At 38.1% G+C, this 23,501-nt stretch overlaps 1 protein-coding gene across 4 annotated transcripts in view; it reads left to right on the forward strand.

Annotated features, from left to right (window-relative positions):
- ATR (ATR checkpoint kinase) overlaps positions 1-23,097 on the forward strand; it is an 81,908-nt gene extending 58,811 nt beyond the window's left edge. For 3 of the 4 annotated variants that reach the window (XM_048864292.2, XM_048864293.2, XM_075132198.1), the window contains 12 exons: positions 842-984; positions 1,563-1,660; positions 3,079-3,311; positions 3,790-3,924; positions 4,703-4,903; positions 5,273-5,416; positions 10,192-10,342; positions 14,290-14,446; positions 14,665-14,818; positions 15,934-16,085; positions 19,145-19,250; positions 22,587-23,097. In XM_048864292.2, the coding sequence (XP_048720249.2) occupies positions 842-984; positions 1,563-1,660; positions 3,079-3,311; positions 3,790-3,924; positions 4,703-4,903; positions 5,273-5,416; positions 10,192-10,342; positions 14,290-14,446; positions 14,665-14,818; positions 15,934-16,085; positions 19,145-19,250; positions 22,587-22,760 (1,848 nt within the window). In that variant the 3' untranslated portion in view covers positions 22,761-23,097. Of the gene's footprint in view, positions 1-841; positions 985-1,562; positions 1,661-3,078; positions 3,312-3,789; positions 3,999-4,702; positions 4,904-5,272; positions 5,417-10,191; positions 10,343-14,289; positions 14,447-14,664; positions 14,819-15,933; positions 16,086-19,144; positions 19,251-22,586 lie in introns of those variants that run through there. The other variant, XM_048864294.2, reaches the window with a different exon arrangement.
- The last annotated feature ends 404 nt before the right edge of the window (positions 23,098-23,501 follow it).

The raw sequence follows: 23,501 nt of genomic DNA on the forward strand, positions 1-23,501 counted from the left end.
AACCTTGGGATGGCTGCATTAATGGCTTTGAGCCCAAAGGAAGTCATGCCATGAAAAATTTGGTAACTATTGTCTTAGGCTATGTGGTAGTCTCCAAAGAGAAGTGAGAGAAGCTCTTTTGCCAGTAATATATAGAATGCTAGAAAAGGTACTGTTGAGAACAATTCAGCATTGTCAGACAGAAACTGGATGACTTAATACACCCTTTCCCCTCTAACTTCTATGATACAATTCCCTCCATTTATTTGAAAGATCTTACTTTTAGAAAAGAAATAGAGAAGCAATGAATGATTCTTGTGTTTCACTAGCCAAAAATGAGAAGAAAAAGAGAAGTTACATCCTGTCTGTAGATGAAACACTTGGTTATGTTAGTTTTAAATAAACTATAATTTCCCCTATTGGGAATATCCTGAAGGATCTTTTAGACAGACAAGGTGTGTGAGGTAATATAGTTTACTGGAACAATTCTGTTGGTGAGAGAGACGAGCTTTCGAGTTCCACTGAGATTTCTGAAGAAGAAGCTTGTCTCTTTTACCAACAGGTGTTGGTCCAATAAAATATAGTACCTCACCCACCTTGTCTCTCTAATATCCTGGGACTAATCAAGCTACAACAACACTGCATAAAAGGATCCTTTTGTGCTGTCTTGTTGTTACCAAATCAGGGAGGTCACTTACACCTGTGCAGAGTGGATGTAAAGCACTACTGACTGGGTGTGGTACTCTTTTATACCCACTTTGCACGGAGGTAAATAATAAAAGTTTTCTGTCATAAAAACAAAACCTGTCTTATTTTAAATCCTCTTCCAAGAAAGATAATTTTTTTTTCATTTTTATTGCAGGATGTTACTTTTTTCTTGCCAGAATGGGAGGATGGACACTTTTACCTTGCTAAATACTACGATAAACTGATGCCTATGGTAACTGACAACAAGATGGAAAAGCAGGGAGATCTGATTAGATATATAGTTCATCATTTTGGAAGGTTAGATGATATAGTATCTTTGCTTTGGTCTCTTAGAAAAATATTTATATTGATAACATAATCCAACCAATTTATTTCCCACAAATTGTTCTTGTTTTTGAATGTTAAAATTTATATATTTCTATCTAACTAAATTTTTCTGCAATAATTCTTAAGAAGAAGCATGGAATTGTAGAAAAATTATTTTATTCCAACTTTGTGTTAATTATATATTGTATTAATTTTGTTATTAAAGGGAAATTAATTGTTAAATTCTTATGTTTTCATTTGTTTAAAATGAGCTGGTGTTTGCTGTCTCAAAATGAAATGAGACAAGGCTAGATGTTACTAAGTTGATGATTATCTTTGTGCTTTTGATTGGAGCAAGTTTCTAAGTGATAGATGCAGATAATTCCTGTGGATGTCAGTTAGTGAGCATTATATGTTACAGTAATAGACATTACAAAAGCCTAAAATAGACACATAAACATCAGAATGGATATGAACATCACTTTAAATCTCTAAGTTTGTTTGCACATTCTTAAATATATGGTATAAAAGGCTGAATCTTAATTATAGGTGTGGATATGTAATTGCAGGTCTTTACAGTATGGAAACCAATTCATCTATCAGTCAATGCCAAGAATGTTATCTCTGTGGCTTGACTTTGGAGCAAAAGCATATGAATGTGAAAAAGGTAGAACTTTTTCGTACTGTTTTTCTGCTATCTTACATTTTCATAAAAGGATGTATAAAGAACTGTGAACGCTGTATAAAATTCTGTTGTTTTGGCTTGTATGCTATGTATTTTGAAATGCAGCCAAAATGACCCAATCCATTATATGGACTAAAACAAAATAGTGCCTGCGGTTATATGCACAAAGTATATAACTGGTGAACTTTAAACTCCTTCCCAAAATTTTGCATAATTTAAAGCAAAAAAGTTAGCTTACCAGATGTTACCTACAAGCATTTTTACATGTGATTATAACCCCCCTCAGAATTGATTGAAATAATTGCAAACATTTGTTAAGTATGCAACATTAATTTCACATTAAAGTTGCCAAAAGAACGGAAACAGAGAAAAAGAAATATGTTGCCTGTACCCTTTCTCCAACATCAAGCCAGCTCACTGTGAAAACATTTGCAGTGAAGTGTTCAATTTTTTCACCTTTGCAGGACTCAGTAGTTGAAGGAGTTTTGTTCAAACTTAAAACCATACCAGAACAAAATCTTTTCCTTTGGGCAGTGTCCAAGCATGCAGCATTTCTGTCCAAAAGTCTTTCTCTAGAAATTTCACAGCAGGCATGGGCTGAGACACAAAAGGGGCTGTTCTGTCATATGCCAGCTGACTATGATCCCCTAGTGGCTGCATGTCAGCATGAGATTTTTCAGAGTGTAGTAGCATTCCAACCACAGGTCCTCCTATTCCTGGATGTCTGCTGGGTGCTGTAGTGGGTGAGGTGATATAGGAACTGGTATGCCTGCTCCACACTTTCCAAGGACTCTTTCCTCCTCCTCCTCTCTTCTCCTTGCCCCAGATACACACACCAGAATCTCTACCTTGCCCCAGATACACACACCAGAATCTGATGGCTGTTCACTATTCTGGGGAAGTAATCTGGCTTTCTGCGTTAGCCTTAATAGTGGTTTTATGGCCTTACCTGTAACATTTTTTACTCCCAAGTAAGGAAACACTATAATAAATCCATGTTGGCAACCCAAACTATGTAGCAAATATGCTATAAGTCACTTATTCTTGCACATACCCCAGTTTAATGTATGCCATATAGAAAATATAGTTGCACACAAGCCAGTTAATTTAGTTTGTTTTCAGGGACAATAAATGGGCCTGAGAGAAGCAAATAATTTTTCAATTTAAAGGCTTGCTTATCCATGACAATGGGAGTTCCCCAAGCAAATCAAATATAGAATTGTGCCCTGAGTTTGTGTATAATACTCAGAGAAACTTTAGGGGGAAAGATTTTTGTTTAAAAATACAAACCAAAAAAACATTAACAAATGAGTGTAGTTCTTTAGGTTTGCAGCTTGTTTTTTATAAACTTGCATTTCAGAGAAACATGACTATAAACTTACTGTATTGTGTTTTTCCAGTTGGTCGTCCTGATCGTGTACAGATGAGAAATGATTTAGCTAAAATAAATAAGGTGATTACAGATCACACAGATCAGTTGGCACCTTATCAATTTTTGACAGCATTCTCTCAATTAATCTCCCGAATCTGCCACTCTCATGAGGAAGTCTTTGTTGTTCTGATGGAGATTGTTGCCAAAGTGTTTCTAACCTATCCTCAACAAGCAATGTGGATGGTGACAGCTGTATCCAAGGTAATTTGATAAGGATAGCTGTATTTTTATAAAAGTTCATATAAATCTATCTACAAGAGAAAAAATTGAATAACCTGTTTACTGTATGTTTAAACAAGGTATTTAAATGGGCAGCTACTTAGATATAAGAATGTGATATTCTTCCCCATTTTGCACGCCACAAAGATTATGATTTCTAAGTTCAGAGACTATAGCTTGAAAAAGGTAGAGTTCAAGAATCTCAAGGCTTTTTTCTGTCACTTTAAGCAGTTTTGTTTCTTTGATACTTTTACTACCTGGTGTGAAATTATGAAGCCATGAAAAGCTGTGGAATTTTTAATGAAATTTAATACTGAATATCTTTGATTTGTGCTCCATTTTGTTAAACTATCTAACTTCAAATATCTTGCAAAAATACAATTTGTCAATCACTTCAGAATTGTGTAATGGAGATTAGGTATATAGGTTTAGTAAATTTTAACTTTATCTTCTTTTGCAGTCCTCTTACCCAATGCGTGTGAATAGATGCAAGGAAATCCTAAACAAAGCTATTCATATGAAGGCATCTTTAGGAAAATTTATTGGAGATGCAACACGTCTGACAGATAAACTACTAGAGCTATGCAACAAACCGGTACTTGTCCAAAAAACAAAAGAAACAACAAAACCAACCAAACATATAAAAACAAGACCTGCAGATCAGACATAGTAATTAATGTTATATAAAATATTTTTAAATGTGTTATGGAAAATATTTTTCTGTAGCTTACATCAACTAATTAAATTAAATAGTCTCTGAGTGATTCTGTGAAATTGGGGTATCTTGTAAAATGTTCTGTTGACATCTGAAATCTATTAGACAGGAAGAAATAAACATTTTGGAGCTAAAACTTAAATAGAGAAATAACATGATTATTTTAAATATTTAAGTTTTCTAGGAAGGTTGCCTGTCAATTTTTTATAGCGAATTCTTTTCTAAATAAACATCTTATTTATATTAACAATATTTTTGAATAATGAGCCATTTTTATGTTGCTTGTATGTTCCATTACTTATGGTCAGTGATTTTTTTCCTCCAATAACTTCTAAAAGATTTTAGCTCAAAAAAGTAGGCTGTCTGTAGTGTTAGTGGTGAACCCCTGAAATAGTTAACTGGGATAAAATTCAGCAACTGCATTTAATGAAACTAAGTGGGAGAAGAACTAAAATATAGAGACATAGAAGTTAATATACTCTATTCTAATGGACCACTTTTTAGCACAAATAGAACTCTTGAAACATGATATATTTTTTTCATTGTTTGGTGAAGAGTATTCCATAACTGGAAGAGAGAGACAGTGATATTATTATGAGGACTTATTCTGTATTTTAAGCAAAATGTTTCTTGATTGATTGATTTTTATTTATTTTAGGTTGATGGGAACAACTCAACATTAAGCATGAGTGTTCATTTCAAAACACTTAAAAAGCTAGTAGAAGAGCAGACATTTAGTGAGATCCTCATTCCTTTACAGTCTGTAATGATACCCACTCTTCCATCGATTCCTGGCACACATTCTAACCATGACCCTTTTCCTGGACGCTGGGCCTACATTGCGGGCTTTGATGATACGGTAAACTTCTTCTCTGCTCATAGTTTAGATGTCATTTTAATAAATTGCAGCTAAGTTTACTTTTCTGCTTAATTAGCTAAAAGTGAGGTGGGGGAAATGATGAGAGGTTTCTTAATAATTATATTTACTGTTCAAATAAGAGTGCATACTAATTAAAAGAAGCACTGAGGACCAGCTTGATGGCTAGCTTTTTGGTACTACAACCTGAAAGAGGGGCACTGGTACTAAGATCAAGTTTTGGCTAGGGTCAAATGAGTTGTAAACTAACTAAAATAGGAAGTGCTAGCACAAATGTGGCTGTTAAGATTCCCGAGGTTTTTTTTGAAGAATAACCACAAGATTTAATGACTACTTCCATTTTTCCTTTAGGTGGAAATCCTTGCATCTCTTCAAAAACCAAAAAAGATTACTTTAAAAGGTTCAGATGGAAAAGCCTATATTATGATGTGTAAACCAAAAGATGACCTAAGAAAAGACTGCCGACTCATGGAGTTTAATTCCTTGATTAATAAGGTTTGAAGATGATTTTGAAAATCTTCCCTATGGCTGTTGACTAGAAAAATGATGAAGTAATCAACTTATGAAAGTATTTGACTCCCTATATCCTTGAAAAAGAAATCTTTATGGGAAAAAATATTACTTCAATTAGTGCCCAATCCTACCAAGTCTTGAGTACATTCAACTTCCACTGATTTCTGTGGGAGTTGAGAATGCTCACAGAACTGAGACTTCATTCAAGAAAACAGTAGCCCATGTAAAATTTGGAGGAGTTACTTGTTATATTTCTGCCCCTACCCTACCCCTGTCTACTAATAATTGTTTCCCCCTAATCTCGTTACACCTCCCTCTTATGGAGGATTTCTTCATTGCTAGGCAATGATGGGTAGATAAACAGTGATTATGGCAAAACATTAACAACTATGGAAAGAGAATATTTTTATCGTAATTAGGTTGTCTTTTTCACTAGTTCACCTAATGTTAATATACCATATTTTCAATGAGGTCAAGGAAAATGGTAGTGGCTCTGGAACACTAACCTACTAACTAACCCAGACATTCTATTTAAAGGGTTTATTCAGCCAGTTATCTTTATTGTAAAATCTTTTTTTTTTTCTAGGGCAAGTAGGGAGGAGATGTAAGAATTCTGTTTACTTTTGATTTACTGCAAGTGTGGAATTTCAGAATTTAAAACCCTAGATTATGGTGGGGGAAATTTAGATGTGGACATAAGAGTGGCCATATTGGGTCAGACCAATCGTCCGTCTAGCCCACTGCCCTATCTACTGACAGTGAACAGTGCCAGATACTTCAGAGGGAATGAACAGAAGAGAGCAATTTTGAGTGACCACCCCCTGTTGTCTAAGCCCAGATTCTGACAGTCAGAGGTTTAGGGACATCTGGAGCATGGGGTTGCATCCTTGACCATCTTGGCTAATAGCCATTGATGGACCATCCTCCATGCACTTATCTAATTCTCTTTTGAATCCAATTATACTTCGGCCTTCTCAACATCCCCTGCCAATGAGTTATACATGTTCACCATGTGTTCTGTGAAAAAGTACTACCTTTTGTTTGTTTTAATTTTTGTTTGCCTATCAATTTAATCGGGTGACCCCTAATTCTTGTGTTATGTGAAAGGATAAATTTCCTGTTTGCTTTCTCCAGGCCATTCACAATTTTATAGACCTCTTATCATATCCCCACTTAGTCGTCTAAGACGAACAGCCCCAGGCTTTTTAGTATTTCTTCATATGGAAGCTGTTCTATATGCCTAATAATTTTTGTTGCCTTTCTCTGGACTTTTTCCAATTCTAATGTATCTTTTTTGAAATGGAGTGACCAGAACTGCATGCAGTATTCAAGGTGTGGACATACCATGGATCTATATAGCGATGTTATGATATTGTCTCTTTTATTATCTATCCCTTTCCTAATAGTTCCTAACATTTTGTTAGCTTTTTGACTACTGCTGCACATTGAACAGATATTTTCAAAGATCTATCCACAATGACTCCAAGATATCTTCCTTGAGTGGTAACAACTAATGTAGACCCCATCATTTTGTATGTATAGTTAGGATTATGTTTACCGATGTGCATTAATTTTCACTTATCAGCATTGAGTTTCATCTGCCATTTTGTTGCCCAGTTAACCAGTTTTGTGAGATCCTTTTGAAACTCTTTGCATTCTGTTTTGGATTTAACTATCTTGAGTAATTTAGTACTGTATAGTCTGCATATTTTGCCATCTCAGTGTTCACCCTGTTTTTCCATAGTTTCTGAATATGTTGAACAGCAATCGTCCCAGTACAGATTGCTGAGAGACCCCACTCTTTATCACTCTCCATTCTGAAAACTATTTATTCCTACCCTTTGTTTCCTATCTTTCAACCAGTTGCTGATCGATGAGAGGACTTTCCCTCTTGTCCTATGACTGCTTAGGGCTAGTCAACGTTGGCAATGCTAAAGCGTTGCCCCAGCAGCGCTTTAATGTCTTGTGTAGTCGTGGCAGAGCACTGGAAGAAAGCTCTCCCAGCGCTCTAAAAAAACTACCTCTACAAGGGACATAGCTACCAGCACTGGGAGTGCGGCTCCCAGCGCTGGTGCACTGTCTACACTGACGCTTTACAGTGCTGAAACTTGCTGAGCTCAGCGGGGTGTTTTTTCACATCCCTGAGCGAGAAAGTTGCAGCTCTGTAAAGTGCCAATGTAGACAAGCCCTTAGTTTGCTTAAGAGCCATTGGTGAGGGATATTGTCAAAGGCTTTCTTAAAACCCATGTACACTATATCAGCTGGATCACCCTGTTACACGTTTGTTGTCGCCCTCAAAGAATTCTAATAGATTGGTGAGGCATGATTTTCCTTTACAAAGGGAGACTCTTCCCCAGCAGATCGTGTTTGTTTCTGATAATTCTGTTTTTTACTATAGTTTCAACCAGTTTGCCTGGTACTGAAGTTAGGCTTTACTGACCTGTAATTGCCAGTTTTGCCTCTGGAGTCTTTTTAAATAAATCATATTACCTTAGCTATCCTCCAGTCATCTGGTACAGAGGCTGATTTTAAGGGATAGGTTACATACCATAGTTACTAGTTCTGCAATAGTTTCTTCTGAACTCTTGAGTGAATGTGGTCCTGGTGACTTATTACTGTTTAGTTTATCAGTTTGTTCTAAAACCTCCTCTATTGACACGTCGCTCTGGGACAGTTCCTCAGATTTGTCAACTATAAAGAATGGCTCAGGAGTGGGAATCTTCCCCACATCATCTGCAATGAAGACCAATGCAAAGAATTAATTTAGCTTCACTGCAATGGCCTTGTCGTCCTTCAGTGCTCCTTTAGCACCTCAACTGTCCTAGTAGCCCCACTGACTGATTTGCCGGCTTCCTGCTTCTGATGCACTTAAAATTTTTCTTTTCAAATTCTTTCTTGGCCTGCCTCTTAATACTTTTACACTTGACTTTCCAGGATCATGTTCCTTTCTATTTTCCTCAGTAGGATTTGATTCTCGATTTTTAAAGAATACCTTTTTGCCTCTAACCACCTTTTTTACTCTGCTGATTAGCTATGGTGGCATTTTTTGTCTTACTGGTTTTTGGGTTTTTATTTATTTGGGGTATGCATTTAGTTTGAGCCTCTGTTACAGTGTTTTTAAGTAGTCTACATGCCACTTGCAGGCATTTCACCCTTGTTACTATTCCTTTTTATTTCCATTTAACTGGCTTCCTCATTTTTGTATAGTTCCCCTTTCTGAAGCTAAATGCTACTGTGGTAATTTCTTTGGCAAATCTCTTTCCACACCCCCCCCCCCCCCAGATGTTTAAATTTAATTATATTACGGACACTATCGCTAAAAAGTTCAACTGCCTACTCCTAGACCAGATCCTGTGCTCCACTTAGGACTAAATCAAGAATTGCCTTTCCTCTTGTGAGTTCCAGGACAAGCTGCTCCAAGAACCAGGCATTTACATTGTCCAGAAATTTTATCTCTGTATCCCTGAGATGACATTCAATATGAGGATAGTTGAAATCATCCATTATTATTGTGTTTTCTGTTTTTGTAACCTCTCTACTCTTCCAGAGCATTTCACAGTCACTGTCACCATCTCGGTCAAGTGTTTGGTAATATATTCCTACTGCTATACTCTTATTGTTCAAGCATGGAATTTCTATCCATTGAGATTCTGTGGTACAGTTTGATTCATTTACGATTTTTACTTTATTTGATTCTACGCTTTCTTTCCCATATAGTGCCATTCCCCCACCAGCGTAGCCTACTCTGTCATTCCTATATATTTTGTATCCTGATATTACCGAGTTCCATTGATGATAATCCTCGTTGTACCAAGTTTCTGTGATGCCTACTATATCAATATCCTCATTTAATTCCAGGCACCCTACTTCACCATCTTAGTATTTAGACTTTTTGTATATAGGCACTTGTACGTTTTTGTCAATATTCAGTTGCTTGCCTTCATGTGTTATATTTAAATGGGACTCTTTTATGTTTGACTGTTCCTCACTAGCTCCTACCTGTACTTTACCAATTTCTTTCCTATCCTTTTTACTAGGATATAGAGTTCCCCTTTTAATAAATTCATCCCTAAGGGATGTCTCCTCCCAAACCATATGCTTCTCCACACGTGTCAGCTTTCCCCCAGCCCTTATTTTAAAAAATCCTCTATAACCTTTTTAATTTTATATGCCAGCAGTCTGGTTCCATTTTGATTGAGGTGGAGCCCATCCTTCCTGTATAAGCTGCTCCTTTCCCAAAAGGTTCCCCAGTTCCTAGTCAATCTAAAACCCTCCTCCCTACCCCATCATCTCATCCACACATTGAGACCATGTAGTTCTGCTTGTCTTTCTGGCCTTGTGCATGGAACAGGAAGCATTGCAGAGAATGCTACCTTGGAGGTCTTGCGCTTTAATCTCTTACTAGCAGCCTAAATTTGGCCTCTGGGACCTCTCTCCTACCTTTTCCTATGTAGTTGATAACTAAATGTACCAGGACCACTGGCTCGTGCCCAGCATTGCACATAAGTCTGTCTAGTTGTCTCATGAGATCTACAACCTTTGTATCCAGCATGCAATTTACCATGTGATTCTCCTGGTCATCAGAAACACAACTATCTATATTTCTAATACTCAAATCCCCCATTATTATTACCTTGCTCTTCCTAATAACTGGGGTTCCCACCCCAGCAGGATAAAGAGGTTAAAGTTATCAGTTTATTTTGATCTTGTGTTTGTGGTGATATTTGGTAACGTTATTTATTTTGTTTTATAAATAGTGCTTAAGAAAGGATGCCGAATCACGTAGGCGAGAACTCCATATTCGAACCTATGCAGTTATTCCACTAAATGATGAATGTGGGATAATTGAATGGGTGAACAACACGGCTGGCCTAAGAAATATCCTGATCAAACTGTACAAGGAGAAGGGTAAAAAAACTTGTATACAAAAATTCATGTGAGGGGGGCAGACAAAGAGCAAGGAGATGAAATAAAGTAGAGATACATATGTTGTTGTCGCAGGGCTGATACACCCTGTCACTCCAGGGGGGCAGGGGCGGGTGAGAGGTGCGTCACAGCCCCACTGTCTAGTTGGAAGGGCTGTCCCTCGTCTCAGGGCAGCGCAGCTTCGTGGCCTTAGTCCTTAATACGACCCTTACTCTCAGGGCAGTGTGGCCTAGTGTCCAGAGTCCGTAATACAGCCCTTTCTCCCAGGTCAGCGTGGCCCAATAGCCAGAGTTAATACTTCAGCTCCTTGCTGTCAGGGCAGTGCGGCCTAGCAGTCAGAGTCCATACTACTGCCCTTATTATTTGGGCAGTGCAGCCCAATGGCCAGAGTCGGTGAATCGGCCCTCTGTCTCTCTCAGGGCAGTGTGGCCTAGGGCCAGAGTCCGTAATACCGGTGAGTGGGACCACCACCCCAGGTGGGTGGGGGCCAGGACAGGGGGACCTGGGCTTACCCTCTCCACGGGGTCCCAACGCAGGGCCCTATCGGTGGCAGGGTTGCCCACCACCAGCTTGGCGGGGCTCCAACCGAAACATGCCAAGCCTTGGTCTGGTTCTGTAACTGTTTCCCTGCCAAACTTTCCTGGGTTACTTCCTACCCAAGTCTCTGGGGTTCTCTATCTCAGGGATTCTCCGGTGTCTCCCCTCTGTGCAACGTCCCATGCTGGTGTGTCGGGGTCCACATCTGACTGGCTGGCCTCCATGTCTTGGAGTGCAGGTGGTCCTCCCTCAGGAGCTAGCAACACACCTCCTTCCCCATGGAGGTCAGCCCAGAATGAGCTGCTCTGCTGGCTTTTATATCCTGCTTCCAGCTGGAGCATGCCCAGCAGAGCCGGGGGTGTATGGCCTCCAGATTAAAATAGAAGGGTTAACCCCTGCTGTACTAGTTCAGGGCTGATACACCCCGTGACAAGCTTATAGAAAATCTTTTAGATTTATAAATTTTAGGCAAAAATGAGCTCAGTGACGCATTATCTTACTAGGCTGTACAGTACCTCTCAAACTGAGAGTTATGTGGCTGATTTATGCTGCCTTTGTTTAGATGCGATTGTAGCTCTCAGTAAATGAGACAGAAAGCAAGTGATCAGACCCCAAACTTCTAGACAAAACTGAGCTGTAGAAGGTGTGATAATTTCATTCTGCTGCCCATCTTCTCTTCTAATTCATAACAAATGGGTAATGGCTCCCATCTGTGGACTTTGGAGATGTTCCAATGTTGTTGCTAGAGGCTCCAGGACTAAGCCCTGTCCTTCAACTGAAGCCCCCAGAAGGAATTTCCCATTTGTTATGAATGAGGAGAGAAGCTTCTAGCAGGAAGAAAATTATCTTGTAAGAAATTTCGTTATCCTGTCCTGAATGCTGGGAAGATGCAGCAGATTGTATTTAGCCATTACCAGCACACCATTGGCAGATTTTTTGTTGTACTCATAAATGCAAGAATATCTAAACTTGCTATTAATGTTTTTCAGGGCATCACAAAGATAAACCTTATGTGGCTTTCTTTCAGTGCTGAGAATTTAATCTTCTTAATCCATTCTTATGTCACTAGTACTGCTGCTGAAGCTGGTTGTCATTAAAAGGAATATGTGTACAGTACTAAGCAACAAAATATGCAACTTGGCTTTTATTTTGTCTTAGGTTTTATGTCCATTCTTATTTTTTGCCTGTCATTTTTATGATGCTTGTTTTTAATCTTAATCATTTTTATCATTTATCAAATTAACTGCCACAATGACTTTCCAGTGAAAAGTCAGAATCTTTTGCTTTTCAACAAACTTAACTTTACATTGAGCAGCATAATAAAATCAAAGTTGACCATTGGAAAAACTTTTTTTAGGGCTGTCAATTAATCACAGTTAACTCACACGATTAACTCAAAACAATTAATCACGATTAAAAAAGTTAATCACAATTAATCACACTTATAACAATAGAATTCCAGTTGAAATTTATTAAATATTTTTGGATTTTTGTTTTACATTTTCAATATCGGTTTCAATTACAACACAGAATACAAAGTGCACAGTGCTCACTTTATATTATTTTTGATTACAAATATATACACTGTAAAAATAATGAACAAAAGAAATAGTATTTTTCAGTTCACCTCATACAAGTACTGAAGTGCAATCTCTTCATTGTGAAAGTGTAACTTACAAATGCAGATTTTTTTTTTTGGTTACATAACCGCACTCAAAAACAAAACAGTGTGAAACTTTAGAGCCTACAGGTCAACTCAGTCCTACTTCTTATTCTGCCAATCGCTAAGACAAACAAGTTTGTTTACACTGACGGGAGATACCGCTGTCTACTTCTTATTTACAATGTCACCTGAGAACAGGCGTTCACATGGCACTTTTGTAGCCAGCATTGCAAGGTATTTGCATGCCAGATATGCTAAACATCCGTATGCCCTTTCCATGCTTCGGCCACCATTCCACAGGACATGCTTTCATGTTTAACATAATTCTACATTTGTAAATTCAACTTTCATGATAAAGAGATTGCACTACAGCAGGAGTGGGCAAACTATGGCCTGGGAGCCATATCCGGCCCTTCAGATGTTTTAATCTGGCCCTCAAACTCCCACCAGGGAGCGGAGGGTGGGGCTTCCCCGGCTCTGGCACTCCTGCTGGGGGCTTGCCCCACTCTACGCATAGGGGCAGCCAGGGGGCTCCACACGCCATCCCCACCCTAAGCACTGCCCCCACAGCTCCCATTGGAACCATGGCCAATGGGAGCTGTAGGGGCAGCGCCTGCAGATGGGACAGCATGCCAAGACCCCTGGCTGTGCCTCTGCGTAGGAGCTGGAGCGGGGATATGTTGCTGCTTCTGGGAGCTGCTTGAGGTAAGTGCCGCCTGGAGCCTGCACCGCTGACTGCTCCTGTGCCCCAACCCCCTGCCCCAGCCCTGATCCCCCTCCCGCCCTCCGAACCTCTTGATCCCAGCCCAGAGCACCCTCCTGCACCCCCAACCCCTCATCTCCAGCCCTACCCCAGAGCCTGTACCCCCAGCTGGAGCCCTCATCCCCCTGAATCCCAACACCCTGCCCCAGCCCAGAGCCCCCTCCTGCACCCTGAACTCCTCATTTCTGGCCCCACCCCAGAGCCCGCACCCCCAGCTGGAGCCCTCACCCCCTCCCGCACCCCAACCCCCAATTTCGTGAGCATTCATGGCCCGCCATACAATTTCCATACCGAGATGTGGCCCTTGGGCCAAAAAGTTTGCCCACCCCTGCACTACAATACTTCTATGAGGTGAATTGAAAAATACAATTATTTTGTTTTTTACAGTGTAAATATTTGTAATAAAAAATAAATATAAAAATACAGTGAGTGCTGTACCTTTGTATTCTGTGTTGTAATTGAAGTAATATATTTGAAAATGTAGCAAACATCCAAAAATATTTAAAATAAATAGTATTCTATTGTTGTTTAACAGCGCAATTAATTGCACTGTTAATTTTTTTTAATCACAAGATTAATCGCGATAAATTTTTTTAATCACTTGACAGCCCTACTTTTTTTGTACTTCATCTGGATCAACCACACAGCACTCAAAATTTTTTGAGCTGCAGATGACAATAGAGGCTTTGTCTTTCACATGTGTCAACTGGCATGATTAATGGATCATAGGGATTTTATAGTGGAAGGCAATTTGTTTACTTCATGTAACCTGGCTCAGCCAAGATCTGAATTTGTAATGTGCTTGCATGACTGCCTTTTTTCCTGAGTTGCCAATACTTTAATTAAAATAGTAAAACCTGTTCTAATTTTGGTAATTTAGGCTACACTTGATGAACTCTAAATAGTAGTGGGGGGGACACCATATATAAGACTTGGTTTGTTACATCTGATTGAAATCTTTTACAGGAGTCTATATGACTGGAAAGGAGCTACGTCAACACATGCTTCCAAAGTCAGCACCTTTAACTGAAAAGCTGAAAATGTTCAAAGAAACTCTTCTGCCCCGACATCCTCCTATTTTTTATGAATGGTTTCTGAGAACATTCCCTGATCCTACTTTATGGTCAGTTGCTGTGATCATGGTAGTTTAATGACACTAGTTTATTTTCACAAAATGTAAATGAAGATAAAGCAGATAGAAAATGAAGTATGTACTAAACAAAATAAGACTGGAGCTTTTCACATAAAGCACAAAAGCTATTCAAAAGCTCTACATTGTCTAAAAGGTTGTGCAAGGGCAAGTGATCCTAGGATTTTACATTGGATCCTTATTTTCTGTAGGTACAGTAGCAGATCAGCCTATTGTCGTTCCACAGCAGTGATGTCAATGGTTGGTTACATACTGGGTTTGGGAGACCGCCATGGTGAAAATATTCTTTTTGATTCTTTGACTGGTGAATGTGTGCATGTGGACTTCAACTGTTTGTTCAATAAGGTAGGAAATGTCTTGCTGATCTTGCTTATTTTTTAAACACTTGAAAGTTCAAAATCCACAAATCTCTCCTGCTTTTTCAGTATTTCTTTCACTTTGAGACTCTGAATATCTACCAAGATATTCATATACCATTGTGTTCTTATTCAGAAGTTTTAGAATATATAAACCTATATATCAGTGGGGAAAAAATCTTACACAAAGGCATTATTGTCCTGTATGCCTTGATAATTAAAGCAGTCTTTTGTTCAGGCAACATCACGTGAGCTTTCTTTGGATGCACTAAAATGTGAGAGTACTTACTCGATGTTTACAAAACATTCTAATTAGTCTTTCTTTCTTTCACTTTTGTTGTGGATAATGTAGTTTTGTACATCAGTCACTCAAAAGAGAATTTGCTGTGGAAGAAAGTGGCATTTTCTTTTTAACTGTGGCCAGAGTGGGTTTTTGGTATTTCTATTGGAAGATTTAGTTGGTGTTTGGTTTAATTCAGAAATATGTAATATGGGTCCTGTTCAACTAGTTCCCCTGTTACATCTTCAGTGCCAACCATTTGGCCTTGTTGGTCCTATTCGACCTTGTTTTTAAAACTTAGTCAAAACATTTTGTTTGTATCTTTAAATTATGAGAATAATGAGAATTTTAAAACTATCATTCAGAACTTGCCTGAAGTAGTGGAACAAAGATAAAATTTAAATCTTGAAAGCCAATGTATGATTTAAAACAGAAAACATTAAAGAATTTTAGGTAGTTCTCATCAGCCTTTCACCAAACTCCTAGTCTTTGTTACCTTTATTATTCTATATCCCATATCTATCGTCAATCCTTTGCTCATGCCAAATTTTCCTAAATGGTAAGATGGACTTGTGATATGGCCAAATGTCTGCTAGCTAAGATGAGACCTCCAGAAGCAATGCTGACATAAACCAATTCAAATCTATGCCAGAATTACCTGAATTTGGTATACTCTAATGGTAATAGTTAGGCAAGATAAGTTAGTTGTTTGGCCTGCAGTGGACTGACATACAATTTGGAAAAGAAACTTTATAGAAATAATAAATCAGAAAAAGTGTTCTGAAGTGAACTTCACATTTAATTAACTTTTTATTAATTTGCAGGGGGAAACTTTTGAAGTTCCAGAAATTGTACCTTTTCGCCTCACTCATAATATGGTCAATGGAATGGGTCCAATGGGGACAGAAGGTCTCTTCCGAAGAGCTTGTGAAGTCACAATGAGGCTAATGCGTGATCAAAGAGAACCTCTAATGAGGTACATAACAATCAGTATTTGACGTTTTAATAATAAAATTATCTAGTTTATGACATAAACTTAAAATGTTAACTGCTGGTCCCTGAGCCAGTTCTTTTGGGGAGAGAAAAAAATCCTCTTCCAGTAGCACAGATTGAGTCTGACATGCACTTTGTGTATAAAACAGTATAGCTAGTCAACACATTTTGTTAACTGTAGAGTTACTTTCTAACTAGTAATAAGAAAAAGTACCAAGGTTTACTGTGGATAGAAGTTTTACCGTCTTATACTAAATTTCTGGTTGTTCTCAAAATATAACTTTGCTTATCTTTTATTTACCTCAAATTGTCTCTGCTTTAACCCTCTTCTGTTTAGTTCTTTTGAGCTAGATCCTCAGCTGCATTGCTCTTCTCAGGTACTGGGGGAATCCTTGGCTGCCTGTTTGAGAAAGCTGTGACTAGGGTCCCAATGGGGGCCAGCTATGATCACTCAATTAGGGTGAATTGCAAAGAATGGGGCAGACAATCCCCGTAAAGCTGATGGTTATTCCACAACTTAGGTTTACCAAGCCAGCATAAAACAGCTTCTTTATTACCTTACTGGTTACTCAGAAGTCCAAACAACACAATTCCCTTAAAGTGATCCAGCCTCAGGCCTCCATCCACTTACCCACGTCAAATATGATGAAAATTTCTGTAAATCTTATTTCATCATATAAAAGAAAAGGTTCTGCCAATCCCAAAGGATCGGACACATTACCTCCCAGGTTAATGAATGTTTCAGATCTTACCCAAATACATGCTACAGCCAATTCTTATTAACTAAACTAAAATGTATTAAAATCTACAGAGAGAGAGAGTATGGTTAAAAGATAAATATGTGTATAGCGAGAGAGAGAGCTCAATTCATTGAGGTTCAGATTCATAGCATAGATGGTGAGCTTTGTAGTAGCAAAGAGTTCTTTCAGAAATAGTTCATAGGTTATAGTACAATGTCCAAATATTGTATTCGGGGTGTACCAGTATAACTGGGACCTCAGTTTTGTGACTCAAACTTCCCTTGATGAAGCCTAAGCAGATCTGAGATGACAGAATCAGGACCAAAGGATCTTTTGTACAATTTCATGTCTTGTGACAAGTTGGGAGTTCAAAAGGTAATTAGCATGACTTTGAAGGAGGTCCATCACTGGTACTTAGCTATAGAATTAACATAAGAGCTATAGAATTAACATAAGCCAATTTGCTTGTTCCTCCACCATTCACAGATTATTTGGTATGCATTTCAAAGAGAGATGAATACAGAGATATCCCATTTTTACAGTTCATTTAAATCAGAGGTTCTCAAACTGTGGTCTGCGGACCACTGGTGATCCACGGATAGTTCCCTCTAAGGTGCGCACCTGGGCAGCCGCACACGAGAGAATGAAGGGCCACCCACCTAATTAGTGGAGCCACACAGGCATGGCTCCACTAATTAGGTGCCTGAACCCTGGAGAAGACACACATGTAAGGTGAGGTGGTGGCCTTGGGGGGAGTAGGGGGTAGGTGGGAGGGGGCAGTGGGAATTTGGGATGTACAGGACTGCAGCAGCCAGAGAAAGAGGCGACTTTGCCCAGCTGCGGCTGCCGGAGAGAGATGATCCTCCTTCCCAGCCTCAGCTCTGTATGCACAGTGTGCATCTCTATCACAAGTGGCATAAAAATTTGGCTGAATGCTGACTCCCACATTTTTTCAAACTGAAGTCCAGGCATAGGGGATAAATAGAGACCATTGATTTGTTGACAGGTTTTCTTCAGTTCTGTTTAACAAATGTTAATTTTGTTTGTGGTGGTATTGTTGCATGTTAAAAGAATCATTTAATTTTTCTCTAGAAAACATTATGTCAAAGAGTTTCATGTGTTTTTTAAAGCTAGCAACAGATAAAAGTAACCTTATTGAAAGAATTTTTGGGGAGCTATGAAGAGTAGCATTTCTCATTAAATTGGCAATAATCACTTGTTGTCAAACTGTGGAGTCCTTCATTATACAAAATGTCCATTAAATAAATGTAAGTTTTGTTTGGTTAAGGGTACCAGAATTTGATCCACTGTGAGCTGAATCAGTGATGCTCAGTAGTGATGACAGGCATAGAGTGTCTTTATTCCTTTGTGCTTGTATCCCATTTCTGAGCATTTGGCCTGCCAATACTTAGATCATGATGGATTAATTGTAGTACAGACTAGGAATCTGTTGAGGATTCATGCTTAAATTGGATGTTCTATAATCTGCTTTTACTTCCTGGAGTTGCCACACACTTGCTACATATTTCACTAGACTGTTGGTAGCAAAATTGCTTACACTGACTAGTTTTGCATTAACTTGAGAACAAACTTAAGAGCTTTACTCAGAGAAACATGGAAGATAGCTCATGTTCTGAGGGCTGTCAGTTACATTACTGTTCCACAAATCTATCCGGATGAGTAATAAAACCATTATTTTTACTGCCTTCTGAAAGGTATGCTCTGTTATTTTAATTGCAAAAGCTGCTGTTCGAGGATACAAGATCTGATTCAAAAGAATAGTTGTGTTGTTTATAACTGCAGTCATGGACAAAGCTAACATTTATGAAATTACCAGTAGTGATACTGTAGAGAGAACTGTAAAGGAAATAGACTCTTTAAAATAAAAGGAGGGTCTTCGCTAATATTTTTCCTTCCTTTAGGAAATAAAAAATTATAGGTTATTAATTAAAAAGAAAAGGAGTACTTGTGGCACCTTAGAGACTAACCAATTTATTTGAGCGTAAGCTTTCGTGAGCTACACGAAAGCTTATGCTCAAATAAATTGGTTAGTCTCTAAGGTGCCACAAGTACTCCTTTTCTTTTTGCGAATACAGACTACCACGGCTGTTACTCTGAAACAGGTTATTAATTATTAATATTAAGCAGTAATGTTTTATTTTAGCAAACAGAGTGTCTGTCTTGCGTTTTAAAAATTAAAGTTAGTAGTCAAAAGATTCTATTTAATTTGTCATGGTCAAAAGAAGTTTATAACTAATCATTTCCCACACAATGAACACTTTTTTTGTTTGTATGTTTTTAGTGTCTTGAAGACTTTTATCCATGATCCCCTTGTAGAGTGGAGTAAACCAGTGAAAGGTCATACAAAAGCACAGGTGAATGAAACTGGTGAAGTTGTCAATGAAAAGGTCAGTTGCAAGAAGTTTGATCTACTCTAGAACTAACATTTCATTATTTTATATTTCACAGTATCATCAATTGTTTTGGTCTAATTTATGCAAAGCTTTACTTTCCTGGGTTTTTTCTTCTAAACCTGTTGTAGCTGTTTTTTATTCATGATCTCTTTGCTATTGTTTAATCCTTAAAATATGAGACTGATATTTCAATAAAAACCTTCATGAGACCTTTTTAAGGACTGTACCTTTTTAGCATCATTCTCTAACGCAGTGTCTATACTGGTAAAATTAGGACCTATAATTGCAGTTCCACCTGCCATGGAAGCTGTAGTGTAAAGAGGGCTCATGCATTTTTACCAACATGTTATCCAAAGCTACTAGATGACATGGTGATGATACCACTTGAGCCCTGTCTGTGTTATGGATTCCACTGTTTCTACCATCAGTGTATCTTAACCCACTAGAACACAGTCCCCTTCAGAATGTGGAATGGAACCCACTCTCTTGCTCTGAGTCTGGAATGGAGTCTCTTGCTCTTTTAACAACCTAGTAAGTTACACATATAAAACTACATTAAAAGAACATTATTAGGGAGCGCCAGCTCTGCAATAGTTATGGTTGAGCAGCATTGTCTGTTTAAAGGTCCACTCTTCTAAGTACTATAAATTTCACACGCTTACATGAATTGTCTTGAAAATTTCTGTGCCTCATGGGGATGCTGGCTAGAGTTCATGATCTAAATTTGGATAATATAAGCAAGAGATTCCAAGATATGGTCCTCCCCACCCCCAACAAAACCCCAGCATTTTACAAAATCAGGGGCGTGTGTGTGTATGTGCATGCACGCACACTGCACGTGTAGGGCTCAAACTACGGCTCTACTTGTTCCTCAACTGATCTCAGTCACTTGACATTTATCTCACCTAAAGCACTGCCCTTTGAGGGAGCAATATTAAAAATCTTATTAAAGGAAGGTATTACCTTTCTAGAGAGCTATGGGCCAAAAGAGATTGAAATGTCCATAAGTAGCAAGACTATGGCAAGAAGGTTACCAGACATCTTATTGTCACAGTAGCTGGGTGGCTCAAAGAGATAATTTGTGGTAACTGAGCCTGAGCTACACGTAGGCAGTGTGAGTTTAAACTGCTGCCCTTTTCCGAAATCTCTGAATTATCTGTAGGCATGTTGCTACTATCAGGGTCTGTTAAACTGACTTTATATTTTTGGGAAATATGCCCTGCTAATTTGTACAGCTAATTTAGAAGGGTCTCTAGCTAATTTCTGAAATTACATATTTTCTGCACAAAGTTATTGATAAGAGATTACGAAGAGAAGTAAAATCTGTGACAGTCAGTTTGGAATTGTGGCAGGCAAGTCAACAGTGGATACTATGTTGCATTAAGATGGTTTGTGGAAAAATATAGAGAGAAAAAAGAAAAACCCTGCACATAGTATTCATTGATGTTGAGAAGGCTTATGCCACATTTCGAGATAAGTCATCTGTATAAGAATGAAACGGATAAGTCTTCATGTATCAGACTCATCCGGGACATATACATGGATGCTGTTACTACAGTTTGAAGGCCATATGGAGAAACTGACCCGTTTCCAGTAAGAGTCAGTCCATCAAGACATGGCACTAACCCCCTTTGTATTCATGTTAGTGCTTGAATCACTTACAGAAAACATCCAGAGACTGGCACCTTGGTGCATGCTTTTTGTAAATAATGTAGTGCTTGTGCAGGAGAACAAAGAGGAAGTGGAAGAAGATGGAGGTGTGTACTTGAAAGAAATAGTATGAAAATCAGCAGAAATAAAACTGTATGGTGTATAGATTCAATATCTTGCAGTGTGTAGATTCAGTGATATCTTGCAGGAAGACAACAGGACTGTGAGTTTGTGGGGGTCAGCCACCATCAAAGGTACAGAAGTTCAAATACCTAGGTTCAATAGTTCAGCGACAACATTTATAAGCAGTACAGGAAAGGCATGGGCCAAAAGGAGAGAAGAGAGTAGAGAAAAGTAGTATCTAGAAGACAAAAAGAAAAGGAGTATTTGTGGCTCCTTAGAGACTAACAAATTTATTTGAGCATAAGCTTTCATGAGCTATAGCTCACAAGTCAGTCACCCTGAAAATGAGAAACACACAGTTCATGATCACCTGTGAAAAATCTGGTTTAAGTGACTTGGCTAGCATCACACAGAAAGTCTGTGGCACAGACAGGGATAGTAGAATTCTGTCCTCCAGAGCAGTGTTCAAATGCCTTAAGCTGAAACCAGCCTACCCTCTAACTTCTGCAACAAATGAGGCAGGGGCCCTACAGACAACAATCTCTTTCACTTCAGAACCCTGATTCATCATCCTCAGAACAGGTCTGTCATGTGCACTGAATGAGATCGTGTTGGGGGGGGGGAAAGGGTATGTGAGCAGCATCAAGCATGTAATTAAAGTCTGTATCATAAAGGGGCTGCGTTAGTATAAGGGGACTGAAGTAAGTTTGTACAGCTAACTTTAATTCTGGCATTTCCTAACACTTAAGAGCTTGACCTTGCAGTCAGTCTTTTGATGTTCTTTTAATGTAGTTTTTTTGTGTGTAATACAATATATGAGATAAATGAATGAGTGATCTTATTAAGGAATATATAGCTTCTTTTAGTGTAAGTTGAGAGTATATTCTCATTGGTTGGTGATACAACTGATGATACCCAAGAAAGGGACCTCACAATGTGTATGGCATAATAGTTGTGTTTTGCCTGTTTTCATGGTTGAGAATTAGTCAAAATACTTTATTTGGCTCAAGTCCGGTTCAAACTTGCAGACTCATTTTTTGACATCAGAGGAAAACACAATCTGGCCCACATCAGAAAAATCAGTCAAAAAAAAAAACAATAACCCCACCATTGTCTGGTAAAAAATTGCTTTTCTGAACGTAATATGTCTGAACGTTTTTAAGTACAGTTGACTCTTGGCCTCTTTGTTACTGAGCCATATACATGTTGTGATAACGAAAGGATTTATATCAAATAAAACACATTTCATTGCTACCTGTTTCAAGAGGTTGTGCAATAGCTTATTCAATCTTTCATAAGTTCTAGCTGTAAGATTAATGCTAAGGCTATAGCTTGCCCAACAAGCAGTCAGTCCTTGAGAATGATTTACTTTGTTCATTTTCGTCAAACTATTTTGAGAAAAAGTTCACAGATATTTGGATATTAAATCTATTTATGTGGGATCTGGAATACATGCTGTAATTGGCCAAAACTTTATTTGGAAGAACAGGAACTGTTACAGATGTGACAAATGTATGGACATGTGAATTTTAAGTTTTCTTTTTTCCGTGTTTGTAGGCCAAGACTCATGTCCTTGACATAGAACAGCGGCTACAGGGTGTGATTAAGACTAGGAACCGGGTAAAAGGATTGCCCTTGTCTATTGAAGGGCATGTTCATTACCTTATTCAAGAAGCAAACAATGAGAACCTGCTCTGCCAGATGTATATGGGCTGGGCCCCATATATGTGAAATACTGCCTTCAAAACTTATGCTGCTGTAATTTTTTTTAAAGAAAACATTGTTGAATTCTTTTAGTCACTGTAATATTTTCTAGAATTACTACTTTTCTTGATTTCTGATTTTGTGCATATCTACATTACAACTTAATATGCAGCCTATGTAATATATACTATATAGTTGTAGTACATATGCTGTGTATGTTGTATACATATATAAATGCACTCATTGCATTGTATGAGTTTGAAGATACATACATTTATACATAGATATTTGTATTTATGGAGACTGTTTTATATATACAGAATACAATACATGAACTATTAAACAGAATATACAGTCATTTCAACGATGCAGGTGTGTGTTTCCTATATACTTTATATTCAATCTACAATATTTATGAATGTGTATGTATACTCCCATATCCGAGCAGGGTCTAAATTAGCTTTATAAACATTTTTTATATATATAATATATATATTATTTATTTATTTATTTTTAGGGCGGGAGACAAACTTATTCTATTTCTAATTAATTTATTTTGTAGAAGACAAGTATTGATATTAAAAAAGAATGTATATAAAATTAATTTTATATCAATATGGTTGAAATGGGATTTTTAGCTGTAGTTGTATTCATATACCTATTTCAGAGTGGTTTTCCAAAACTAGAAACTTTTTTGCAAGATATTCATTCTCACTGAGGTTTTTCTGAAGTTTTGGATGGATGCAACCCTAGGCCGGCAGCAGGCTG

Source organism: Caretta caretta, chromosome 9 (assembly GCF_965140235.1).
Source record: "Caretta caretta isolate rCarCar2 chromosome 9, rCarCar1.hap1, whole genome shotgun sequence".
NCBI classification, from domain to species: domain Eukaryota; kingdom Metazoa; phylum Chordata; order Testudines; family Cheloniidae; genus Caretta; species Caretta caretta.